Raw genomic sequence first — 13,658 nt, forward strand, 5'->3', positions numbered from 1 at the left:
GCGCAGCGACCCGAAGTGGATCTTGGCCTCCGACACCAAAGACCGCCATGCTTCTCTGTCCAAAGCCGTTTCCATCTAGTCGACGGCGCCGAGTTCGCTAAGGTCTTTTTGCATTTCGTCTCTCCAGCGGGACTCGTCTTCGGCCATTTGGAACTTCAGAGTACGCCCTCCAGGCTGCACGATCCTCACCCATCTGGACTACGTGCCCGAGTCATCGGAGTCTGGCAGCGCGAAAAATCCTAGGACTCACAGGTGGAGAGGATGGAACCTGGAGACTCCACAGGAATCAGGAGATTGAAGATCTGGTGTCCGAGCCGAACGTCATTGGATGTTTATAAATATTTCTTTGAAATTCGCTGAGGTCCACCCGCCATCTAGACGCCAGATGTCAATGCCGAGTGCGACCGCCCTTAAAGCGGTGTATTATCTCTAGTCTCTCCAATATGTTCTCCTGGTGGGTCCACGGGGTTTATTTTAAGTGTTATCATAAACAGTGTTCACCAGCGGGTCTACGGGTACCTAATTATTTTTACCATGGGCCGGCCATGAACACGATTCTATTTTTAAAACGTAACCCGCGTAGCTACTTTAGTCTTAGGCGGTATATACTCTACACCACGTTCACAAAAGATTGATATTTTAGGTAAAAACTCACATTTCGCTATATTTGTCCATAGTAAATACTAATTCAAAAACTGTACGGTAGGGCCTAAAATCTTCTGTGATAGTAATGTAGAAATAAATACTGTTGACAGGCGGTCAACGGTATTTAGTACAATAATTACACTGAAACAATTCGTATAGAATACAGAACCTATGAATAATATATATCTAGAGAATCTAACTTTAATGCAATAATATAATTGAACAAAAGAAATACATTAGTACGAGTAGTACGATCAACCTATATGTCTATTTTTAATAGTCTTAATGTTCGTGTATCGGTTCTGTATTCTATGGCCATTAATTATGCTTTATTTTTCAACTTTCTTTGACTACACACAAGTACACATTATATTTGCTTTTTTCTTGAACTTTATCTTGCCCATGTTCGATTCTTCTTATGTCGATGCATCGCATCCTCATTATTTCCGTATGGTTTCTGAAAATACAATAACAGTTTTTGTATTGTTTTCTAATACCTATGTTTGAAGTCGGTTTCCTATTTTTAAGAGAAGTTTTTTTTTTCATGTAAGTACCTTTTTTTTCAAGTGGGGTAAATTAGAGCAGATGGGATACCTATCGACAATTATGTCAATAAACAGTTTTACGTTCCATCAAGAATTGAGAGGTTGCCTCAATTCCTCATGGAACCCATGATGTAAGCTTGACCTTTACACAAATATTCTTTAAACCTCGTTAAGCAAGTAGCTTCTTTACAAACATAACAAAGAAGACAAATCATCTAGCGTGAAATACGCATCGTTAAAGAGTTCTTTTCTGGTCCTGATCAGAAGTTCCACTTCTTCAAATAGTACTTTTTTGAATGGCAATGCCTGGTCTGTTGATGAAACTAAAAAACGCCTATAAGATTTGGGGAGTTCCCTTAATTCCTCGTGGTTTTGTCAAAAATAGGACCATCTTGGAACTATACACCCACTTTCAAACGATAACTAATTTTCAACATTGGTTCAGAAATGACGAAGATCTTACTTAACATATATACAAAAAAAAAGTTTTTGAAGTCGGTTAAAAAGTAATATCTTTACAATACTTCCTTTTACTAAGAAGGGATAACTACTACAATTTGCTTACTAAGTAAGTACTTACTTACTATTAGTATCAGATTGGAGTCGACTCGAGAGTCGATAAAATGGGCGTCGCTACCCTTTCCGGGTGGGGGGGATTTCACCGCATGAAAAAGAGACACATATAGTGAGTTCTTACTGTTCTACCAAACTACATATATAAAGTAGTCGTACTTTTTGAGTCAAATTAATTTAATTCTAAAGGTGCGACGTAATGGCCTGAAGCCCGATCTTAGCATACCTAGTTATACTATTTGATGGATATTGGTGTCAATTTATAATACGTTTAATTATTCATTGTCTTTACCTAATTATCTTTACCTTTTGCCGACCGGTTTGGCCTAGTGGGTTAGTGACCCTGCCTATGAAGCCGATGGTCCCGAGTTTGAATCGCGTAAGGGCATTTCTTTGTGTGATGAATACAGATATTTGTTCCTAATGCATGCGTGTTTTCTATGTATATACGTAAATATATATTTATCTAAATAAGTATGTTTAACGTCGCCTAGTACCCATAGTACAAGCTTTGATTAGTTTGGGGCCAATCTGTGTAAGATTGTCCCTACATATTTATTTATTTATTACCTAACGTAACCTACATTAGGTAATGAAAGCATTTTATTTTTGTAAGGGTAACAGTTTTGTTGGGATATAAAATGGTTAATGATAAAAACTAATACTTTTACCAGCATTTTCACTTTATATTCATGTATTCGAAACCTATACATTTATGACATTAACTTTTGCAAGACGATAAGATTTTTTATTCACAATAACTTGTCGGTATTCGAACTGTCTGGCTACCCGGCTAGCCGTGGCTGTGTACCCGGATTTTATACTCTGAAACTGGAACTAGTGACAGATAAGAGTCGATTGATGTTTTTTTTAAAGATACTTATACTTAAATAGAATTACTTACCTATGTTTAATTAAAAGAAAGACTACTTATACATAATAATCCTTACAGTTTTAACCTATTTAACCTACCTACCTACCTACTTTTAATAGTAGCAGTTCGGTTCACTTCGTAGAAATACCTGTTCTAAGAATAATGAAAAAGAAAGAAGAGTAATAAAAATAAAGAATCTGGAAGTCGTTGAGGTGTTCCGTTCTTCATCAGCAATTCTACTTCAACAAATGTCACTTTATTGAGTAAAAATGCTTGTAATATTGATGAAAATCCTAAAATGACTATATGTATGCCTATCCTATACAATATGAGAAGCTCCTTCGGTTTCTCGTAGAACCTATCATCAGAACTGGACCTTGACACAAATGTTCCTTAAAAGCCTTACATGCTATAAACGAAATAAAATAAAAAAAAACGCCTAAGGTAAAATACTTGTCGTTGAAGAGTTCCATTTCAGCAGTATCAGCATAGTTTCAGTAATATCAGCAGTTTCACTTCATCAAATGTCACTTGTTCAAATAAAAAAAACTTGATATGTTGACGAAAATCCTCAATTCCTCCCAATTGTGAATTCAAATGGATTTAAAATCCTCAATTCCTCATTGAATCCATCATCATAACTGGACCTTGACACAAATGTTTCCTAAGAACCTAGCTTGCTACAAACTTAACAAAGAATAAGAATCGCGCGCGTTGAAGAGTTCCGTTCTGGTCAATATCACTAACTTGTTTAAATAAAAATGCTTGATATGTTGACGAGAATCCAAACATTACTGTATGTATTGTATGCCTATAAGATTTGAGGAATTTCTTCGATTTCTCATGGAACCCATCCTCAGAACTAGACCTTATGACACAAATGTCTTCAAGAACTTTACTTGCTACAAAATAAACAAATAAAACATAGCGCGCGCGAATTGGCGAGTTCCATTTTGGCCAGCATCAGCTGTTGCATTTCGTCAAATGTCACATTTTAATAAAAATGCTTGATATGTAAATAAAAATCCAGAAATTATAAGATGTCAGGAATTCCCTCGATTATTTATGAAACCCATCATCAGAACTGAACATTGATATAAATACACCTTAAGAACGTTACTCGCTACAAGCTTAATAAAGAATACAAAACGCGTGCGTTGAAAAGTTCCGTTCTGGACAACATCAGCAGTTCCACTTGATCAAATATAACTTTTTTTAAATAAAACACCTAGAGATATTGATGAAAAAAATATATATATATGTATTTCTATAAGGTTTGAGGTGTCCATCATCAGACCTAGACACTAGACACTGGTGTCTAGCACAGATATTTCTTAAGAACCTTACTTTCTACAAACTTAAAAGTTCCGAGGAATTGTTCGGATTAATCTCTGCCGCCTCTTTCCGTCACCGCTTTACGCTATATCATTTATATCTTCACCACTTAGATGGTTGGCAATCCTCAACTGTGCATTTCTCTAGAAACTTCCTGCCTCATACAGCTAAACTATGAAATGATCTGTCGCATGCGGTATTTCCGGCCCAATACGATCTTTAAAACTTTAAGGAAAGAGCGTATTCCTATCTTAAATGCCGGCACCGCACTTACAATCCCTATGGTGTAACAGATGTCCATGGCCAGCGGTAATTGCTTACCATCAGTTGATTCGTCTGCTAGTTTGCCTCTTATATCACAACAAACAAAAAAAGAATAAAATCTCACGCGTTGAAGAGTTCCGTTTTAGTCAACATCACTAGTTCCACTTCATCAAATGCCACTAATGTGAATAAAAAAAGCTAAAGATATTGATGAAAATCCAAAATTACTATATACCTATAAAAATTGAGGAGAATGAGGAGTTCCGTCGCTTTCTCATGAAACACATCATCAGAACTGTACTTCGACAAAAATGTTTCTTGAGAACCTTACTCGCTACAAACTTAACAACGAAGAAAAATTGCGCGCGTTGGAGTTCCGTTTTGGTCAACATCAGTAGTTCCACATCATCAAATGTCACTTTTGTGAATAAAACTTGATAATATGTTGATGAAAATCCAATAAGTACTATATATATACCTATAACATTTAAGAAATTCCCTCGATTCTTCATGGGACCCATCATCAGACCTTTACCAGACACGAATGTTCCTAAAAACCTTAGTACTTAAAACTTACTTGCTACAAACTTAACTAATAAACCAAATCGCGCGCGAGTTGGCGAGTTCCATTCTGGTCAACATCAGCTGTTACACTTAGTCAAATGACAATTTTTTAATAAAAATGCTTGATATGTAAATAAAATCCCAGAGATTATTACATGTATGCCTATAAGATTTTAGGAATTCCCTCGATTCTTCATGAAACCCATCATCAGAACTGTACTTTGACAAAAATGTTTCTTAAGAACCTTACTTGGTACAAACTTAACGAAGAAAAATTGCACGCGTTGGAGTTCCGTTCTGGTCAACATCAGTAGTTCCACATCATCAAATGTCACTTTTGTGAATAAAAGTTGATAATATGTTGATGAAAATCCAATAAGTACTACATATATGCCTATAGCATTTAAGAAATTCCCTCGATTCTTCATGGGACCCATCATCAGACCTTTACCTTGACACAAATGTTCCTAAAAACCTTAATACTTAAAACTTACTTGCTACAAACTTAACTAATAAAACAAATCGCGCGCGAGTTGGCGAGTTCCATTCTGGTCAACATCAGCTGTTACTTTTAGTCAAATGACACTTTTTTAATAATAATGCTTGATATGTGAATAAAATCCCAGAAATTATTACAAGTATGCCTAAAAGATTTTAGGAATTCCCTCAATTCTTCATGAAACCCATCATCAGAACTGGACATTGATGTATTAAGTACACCTTAAGAACCTTACTCACTACAAGCTTAATAAAGAATACAAAACGTGTGCGTTGAAAAGTTCCGTTCTGGAATACATCAGCAGTTCCACTTAATTAAATGTAGCTTTTTTTAATAAAACGCCCAAAGTTATTGATGTAAATCCAAAAAAACTATATGTATTTCTATAAGGTTTGAGGTATCTATCAGACCTGGATCTAGACACAGATGTTTCTTAACAACCTTACTTTCTACAAACTTATCAGGACAAATCTATTACGGCGAGTGTTCCATCGAATTGCTCGGATTAATCCTTGCCGCCTCTTTTCGTCATCGCTCTACGCTACAACATTTTTATTTTCACCACTTAGATGGTTGGCAGTCCTCAACTGTGCATTTCTCTAGAAACTTCCTGCCTCATACAGCTAAACTATGAAATGATCTGTCGCCTGCGGTATTTCCGGACCAATACGACATTTAAAACTTTAAGAAAACAGCGTATTCCAATCTTAAAGGCCAGCACCGAACTTACAACCCCTATGGTTTAGCAGGTGTCCATGGGCGGCAGTAATCGCTTACCATCAGGTGTGACGTCTGCTCGTTTGCCTCTTATATCATAAAAAAAACAAAGAAGAAAAATCGCGCGCGTTCATTAGTTCCGTTTTGGTCAACATCAGTAGTTCCACTTCATTAAATGCCACTAGTGGGAATGAAAAAGCTTAAGGTATTGATGAAAATCCAAAATGACTATATGCCTATAAGATTTGAGGTGTTCCCTCGCTTCCTCATGGAACCCATCGTCAGACCTTTACCTTGACACAAAGGTTCCTAAAAACCTTGGTACTTGAAACTTACTCGCTACAAACTTAACAAAGAAGACAAATCACGCGCGTGGAAGAGTTCCGTTTCTGATCAACATCAGCAGCTCCACTTCACCAAATGTACTCACTTACCACCCATTTATTTGAAACAGTACCTAGGTACTCCATTTTGATGCCGCCAGCTTGAAACTTCAATGGCCTCAGTGTCCGATGAACAACTTAAAAATGCTGAAAGTAATAACAATTATAATAAGTTGGGGAGTAGCGACCTTACACACCCGAGTGCTCCTGGGGAGTTCTGTTACCGGACATACAATAATAATAACAATAAATAAATATTATAGGGACATTCTTACACAAATTGACTGAGTCCCACGGCAAGCCGAGAAGGCTTGTTTTGTGGGTACTCATACAACGACATAATAATATATAATATACAAATACTTAAATACATAGAAAACATCCATGACTCAGGAACAAATATCTGTGCTCATCACACAAATAAATGCCCTTACCGGGATTCAAACCCAGGATCATCGACTTACTAGGCCAAACCGGTCGTGAAAAAAAGAGCAAAAAAAAAGAAAAATATGTCAAAAGAAAATGCGATTTGGAAACGTTATTCGCCACTTAATATATATCTGGTTCACAGCATTTATTTGGTGCTGATATAATGCCTGCAATATTACCCGAGTACATTAAAATATGAATAAATTATCATAAATTCAAAAGATGGTCCCTATAACAGTTCATTTTTACATGGAAAAATGGCTTTCATGTAAAATGTTTGTCAGACATATTTTTGGAAGTATAGTACAATCATTAACATAGAAATATAGGTAATTTCATGAATAAAAATACGGTAACACATATTTTAAATTATTTTTTTAACTTATCCTACGCAAAATAGAATTGGAGAAACTGACATAGGGACTATCATTCGACACGACACGTATAGTAAAGTATGAATCCGCTCTAAGTCCCCTTACATAGACAGTGGGAAGTAAAATAATTCTTGTTCTGAAAACAATAAAATGTAAAATGATTAGGTAGGACAATCCAAACTTCTAATCTAAGGTCGCGTAGATCAGAAGTAGATATGAATTTGTTCGACAATACGATAGGAAACTTTTCAGCATTTACATTGGCGCATTTTTTTCTGGAATACTATCTAAATTGCACTTTGTATATATGCTACATTTTTTATATAATTTGGAGCCTTTATTTTCCATGGAGTCGAACGCTATATAGCAGCTATACGAGAAAAAATAATACTTTTATCTTACCTACCCCATGAATAGTGAAGATCATCAAGGAGCATACTCTCTGAGATCAATGGAATGGAGTGCCTTTCGATTGGAGAAAATTATAGCGTATTAGAAATATACTATTTTGTAATTACAATGTTGAATATTTTAAATTGCGTGTTTTGACAATTATTGTTGACAATATTACATTCAGAGTCATCTTGACATAACTTTAGAAATCCATAAACTAGTCTATACTTTTTAAAATGATGGAGTAAGACTGACGAGATTACCGCTATGTATAAATGTTTTACGTCAAGTAGAATTTTGCTTTAGAGCGACATCTGGCGTTGAGTAGAAAAGTTAAGGCGTAATTAACTACAATTAATTAACTCATTAAATGGTTTTATTTTGGTCCCTGCAACGATTTGACCCCAGTTATATTATACGAAAAATAGCTTATAAAAATACTTTTCACATAATATACATGGCATTTGTATACACTCTTATTTCGCTGTGTATCAAGTAATTTTTAGAATGACGATTTTTTAAAACTGTACATTGTGTCCCTTTAAATACTTTATCATTGGTGTTGATACAAAAAACATAAAGCATTTTTTATATTCTTTCGAATAAAATACGCTAAAACTTTTTATATCCCGCGTATAAGGAAATATAACTGCTTATATGCGCAACTTCTTTTTTTATATAGCTCGGTCCCTGCAAGTGGTTCAAGGTTGGTGCCATACAATAAAATAATACTACGATTAAGAGCTTTAAAACGACATATGTCTCAACAGTATACATCCATGGGACACTCCCCATACAAAAGTGCCCATTGTCCTTTATACAGAAAAGTTATTCGACATGCAAAAAAAATAGCTGTACAACGGGATATATATGAAACAGGAGGATCAATTAAAGGTATTTGGAATGTTATTAATAGGCATAGAAATAAATCAACTGGCACGAAACAAAATAAACTAGTATTTAAAGTCGATAGCAATATTATACATAAACCCCAAGATGTTGCTGAATTATTATCTGATCAGTTTGATTGCAGTAAAACGTCAAGTACAGGTAATTTGCCCTCCGCAATCAACTTCTTACAACATCACAATGAAATCTGCTATAACGATATGCTGTGGTGGCCGATTACACCGTTTGAAGTTACAAAGACCGTGCAAGCCATGGAAAATAAAAAATCCTATGGCGTTGATGAAATGCTAATTTTTGTTATTAAACAGACTATCGGTCTTCTCTCAGAACCTTTAGCACAGTTTTTTAACCAATGTTATAATGAATCTATCTTCCCTGATCAATTAAAAGTAGCCAAAGTTGTGCCTGTATACAAAAAAGGCCAAAAAACAGATCCGAAAAACTACAGATCCATATCACTTCTTCCAGTTTTGTTAAAGATTTTCGAAAAGCTTATTAAAACCCGCCTTCTGCAACACCTACAATACAATAGCATAATTAATCCAAGGCAATTTGGCTTCCAAAAGAACATAGGCACTATAGATGCTATTAATTACTTGATTGATGATGTCATATCAAAAATCCACAATAAAAAGAGAGTAGTAGGCTTATTTTTAGACCTTAGTTCTGCCTTTGACACAGTAGACCATGATCTGCTACTGAAAAAACTGGATTTTTATGGAGTGAGGGGCAAAGCTTACGGACTCTTACGTAATTATCTTGAAAACCGTATCCAGTACGTAGAAATAAAAGATATAAAAAATGGTTGCGTAAAATCCTTTAAGTCTGCACCAGTGAAAATAAGACGAGGTGTGCCGCAGGGGTCCATCTTAGGTCCTGTATTTTTCATTATGTTTACAAATGATCTTGTCAAATTTATCTCAAATGTAGTACCAAATTGCAACTTAATAATGTATGCTGATGATACGAATGCAGTGATTCATGCTGATCACATAATAGAGCTCAATGAATTAGTCAATCTTGCATTATCTTCATTTTACGAATGGTTTACTCTTAATAATCTATGCCTAAATACAGATAAGACTCAAATAATGCTGTTTAATCAAAACTCTAAAAAAACTGACAAGCTTCAAATCGCTTTAAATGGAACCTCCGTAGCAATAGTTGATAGTGTAAAATTTCTCGGTATACGTCTCGATTTTAAGTTAAATTGGATACAGGAGCTGGATGCTATTGAGAACGCAGTTAGTTCAGCATGCTATGCCCTGAGAACCCTCAGAGATGAAATTGACATAGACCATCTTAAAATAGTTTATTATGCGCTAATAGAGGCTAAATTGAGATACAGTATTATGCTATGGGGAAACAGCTTCCAGTATAACATCAATAGAGCTCTTATTTCTCAAAAAAGAGCTATTAGAATCATGTTTCGCATCCCACAAAGGACATCTTGCAGGCAATATTTTCAAAAACTTGGTATCCTTACGGTGCCTAGTTTATATGTGCTTATATTACTCACGGATCTCGTTAAACATAGCTCTAGATTTGAAACTGATGAAGAACAGGAGATGCGCAAAGTGTCGCGCACCAAAAATATAAAAGTTAACTTCCGTCCATTATCGAAAGTAGAGGAGCACTGTACAAGACACCAGGCTGTTAAATTATTTAACAAATTACCTGAAGAGCTTAAAACAATTTCAAAGTATAATATCTTCAAACACAAATTGAAACAGTTTTTGTTGAGAGGATGTTTTTATACGGTAGATGAAGTGTTTAATGTTGTTTAAGTCTTAAGTATTGTTTCTCTTGTTATTATTTAGTATTTAAATGTTGCCGTATTTTTAGATTGATATTTATTTGTTTACTTGTAGGTACCTACATTTGATAAGTTCTTTGTTGTTGTTTTTCTCATGTTTTTCACTTTATGTACATATATTCAAACACAATTCTGTATTGTTCATGAATAAAGATACTATGACTATGACTATGACTAGATCTCGTTCAAATCAATTTTCGGTGGAAGTTTGCATGGCAATGTATATCATATATTTTTTTTAGATTTTTCATTCCGTTATTTTAGAAGTTACGGGGGGGGGGGGGGACACACATTTTACCACTTTGGAAGTGTCTCTCGCGCAAACTATTCATTTTAGAAAAAAATTATATTAGAAACCTCTATATCATTTTTGAAGACCTATCCATAGATACCCCACACGTATGGGTTTGATGAAAAAAGATTTTTTGAGTTTCAGTTCTAAGTGTGGGGAACCCCCAAAATTTATTGTTTTTTTTTTTCTATTTTTGTGTGAAAATCTTAATGCGGTTCATAGAATACATCTACTTACCAAGTTTGATCAGTATAGTTTCGGAAAAAAGTGGCTGTGACATAATCGGACAGACAGACGGACATGACGAATCTATAAGGCTTTTTCGTTTTTTGCCATTTGGCTACGGAACCCTAAAAATAAATCAAGGTTCTAACTTATTTACAAAGGCCTAAAAATATTTTTTTTGTTAAAAAATTTTTTTTAATTATTTACAAGAGGGCGACAACCCCAATTTTTAGGTATTTAATGCACAATACAATATTGTATGAAATATATTTTTTTCATAAAAATCCATCTGTGGCAATAAGATAAAAATGTCTTACTAATGCAGGCCATTCGTCTTACGACCATTAATCATAAAATATAGATACATTCTCGGCATATGTCTAAGAAGGTATATAGATGCTTCATAAAGTATGATGGCAAAAGAGGGGCATTTTTACCTTGTTGCCACAAATGGATTTTTATGAAAAAAAAATATTTCATACAATATTGTATTGTGCATTAAATACCTAAAAATTGAGGTTGTCGCCCTCTTGTAAATAATAAAAAAAAAAAAATTAAACAAAAAAATATATTTTTTTAGGCCTTTGTAAATAAGTTAGAACCTTGTTTTTTTTTTTGAAAATGTATTGCTATTAGTGCCATGTATAATCCGAATTTCAAAAAAATCTAACCATTAGTTTAGCTTAGAAAAATTAAAAAAGATTTTATATATTTTTGTTTTTTTATCCAAACCAAGGGGATTCCAGGCTTGAAATATTGTAAAATGATATCTTATAATAAGTCCAATTAACTCTTCTAAGAAAGGTATACATTTCAGCCAGGGGCAGTTTCACTATAGGTTTGCGGCTAGACCCTTTCGTGTTATCTGATCGCGCCATGAAGTTTTTTCGTAATCACGCACTGTTTGACGACAGTCATGATCTTATAAACAAATTATATACTTGCTTATTTTATTTGTATAATTTTTTTGTTAAAATATACATCAATTAATAAAATATTTCAGTGAAAGCAACCTCCATAAAAATTTTAAGTTAAATGTCAAATGCCAACAAAAGCTGTCGGGTTTGTTTAAATTATTTGCTTTTTCTATTGGACTTTGGTATACATATTATTTCTGAATTCGATACTTCCAATGACACTTGACATCATTCCGAATTTGGTGCCGCTTTTGATATTTCACATGCAATCTTGTACAGTATTGTAAATCTGTGATGTCCCTATGAAAACATACAATGTATATCATATATTGTCACTGTCAATGGCGGTCCTTGATAAAACATGGCAAGAATGACAGCAAATTAGGTTTAGTTTTAAGTTATTAAGTTATACTTTTGTTTAATGAAAGTTTAAATAATAATAATTGTGTTGTTTTGGGCAACTTTAATAGTCACTGTAAAGTCTGACTGTATTTTTCTTGGTTAACGTTAATTTACGTTACCTTACTAAATATAAATATTGTTTGCAGTGTCTCCCGGAGCTCGTGTGATAGGCGAGCAGCCGGGCGTGATGGAGATGTGCCTCATCATCCTCAACAACCAGGAGAATTTCATACCAGATAGCAAAAACTTCGAGTTCAGTGTTTGTGTGAGTATCGACGATTTCATTGTATACCAAAATGATGAACTGATATACAGGACCGCTTTATTTACAAGCATGAAGCTTGATAAATACTTCAAAAAAGGAGACTCGTTCATAATAATCGTTTCATCTGCAGCATACAAATGGGTTATGGGTTAGTTAACTGCAGGGAAATCAAACTAATAAAAATACACTTTATTTAAAACAAGTTGATGTTTACAAAAATTAATATTAGAGAGGCAGGTTGAACAAAAGTTGATCATAATACATTATGGCATATTTTTTATAATTCATAGTAACAAATTTAAAACTAGTTGATTCTCTTTACACTTTTTGGGACCCACCTTTTTGATCATATGATTAAAAATGAAAGTTTTTTTAATGACTTATGTAAAATAATGCTGTTATAAATACTGTCGGAGTACCCGAAAAAACTAAGTTCCCGCTTTTAACTTCTAACACGTGTTAACCAGGTGTTGCTGCTACTCATAAACCTGGTCCAGAACAACGAGGAGAACGCGAACCGGTTACTCAACGTTCGCATCCGCGTCGACAGCGACGAGGACATCATCTCGCGCACCGTCTCTGCGCTGGACCTGATTGTGGACCTCTTCTACAAGCGGGTCGACTTGGCCAGGTAATATATACCTAATCATAAACGCGGGAGAGTTTAGAACTTGCGGTAGAGGTAGTTTCAAAGGACATTGTAAGTGCCTTTGAAGATAACTGTGCTCCCAAGGTCAAATCAACTAAACGTATGGTCCCATGGTTGAACTCCAAACTCAGGAGGCTCAGGGACAAAACACGTAAGTTATTAAATAGGGCTAAGAGGACAAACGAGTGGGAGGTCTATCGGAAAGCCCTAAATGAATATAGTAAAGAGATTAGGAAAGCTAAGAGAGCGTCATGGAGGAGGTTCTGCGAGGAAATTGAAAATACGCCCCAAGGAGCGAACCTTCATAGAATACTCTCCAAAGACAGAAGTAATCAAGTAGGCCTTCTTAGAAGGCAAGGTGGCTCCTTCACTACTAATGAGATGGAGACTTTGGAGCTCTTAGTTGAAACTCACTGTCCAGGGACAGGATAGTCATACGGCCCCCAGGTGGACAGAGGCCTGCATAGGCCTCGCCCGGAGGACTGGAGGCAGGCTGCCCTGGTCATAAGGCCGGGGATAGTGAGATGGGCTATTAGCTCCTTTAAACCTCACAAGACGTGCAGCCTGGACGGAGTAAGCCCTGTACTT

At 35.2% G+C, this 13,658-nt stretch overlaps 1 protein-coding gene across 1 annotated transcript in view; it reads left to right on the forward strand.

Moving 5' to 3' along the window:
* LOC133515990 (protein wings apart-like) overlaps positions 1 to 13,658 on the forward strand; it is a 40,318-nt gene that overhangs the window by 20,801 nt on the left and 5,859 nt on the right. The window contains exons 10-11 of the mRNA XM_061848646.1: positions 12,303 to 12,421; positions 12,889 to 13,052. Coding sequence (XP_061704630.1) covers positions 12,303 to 12,421; positions 12,889 to 13,052 — 283 coding nt within the window. The remainder of the gene's footprint in view (positions 1 to 12,302; positions 12,422 to 12,888; positions 13,053 to 13,658) is intronic.

The sequence above is a fragment of the Cydia pomonella genome, chromosome 3, assembly GCF_033807575.1.
Source record: "Cydia pomonella isolate Wapato2018A chromosome 3, ilCydPomo1, whole genome shotgun sequence".
NCBI classification, from domain to species: Eukaryota; Metazoa; Arthropoda; class Insecta; order Lepidoptera; family Tortricidae; genus Cydia; species Cydia pomonella.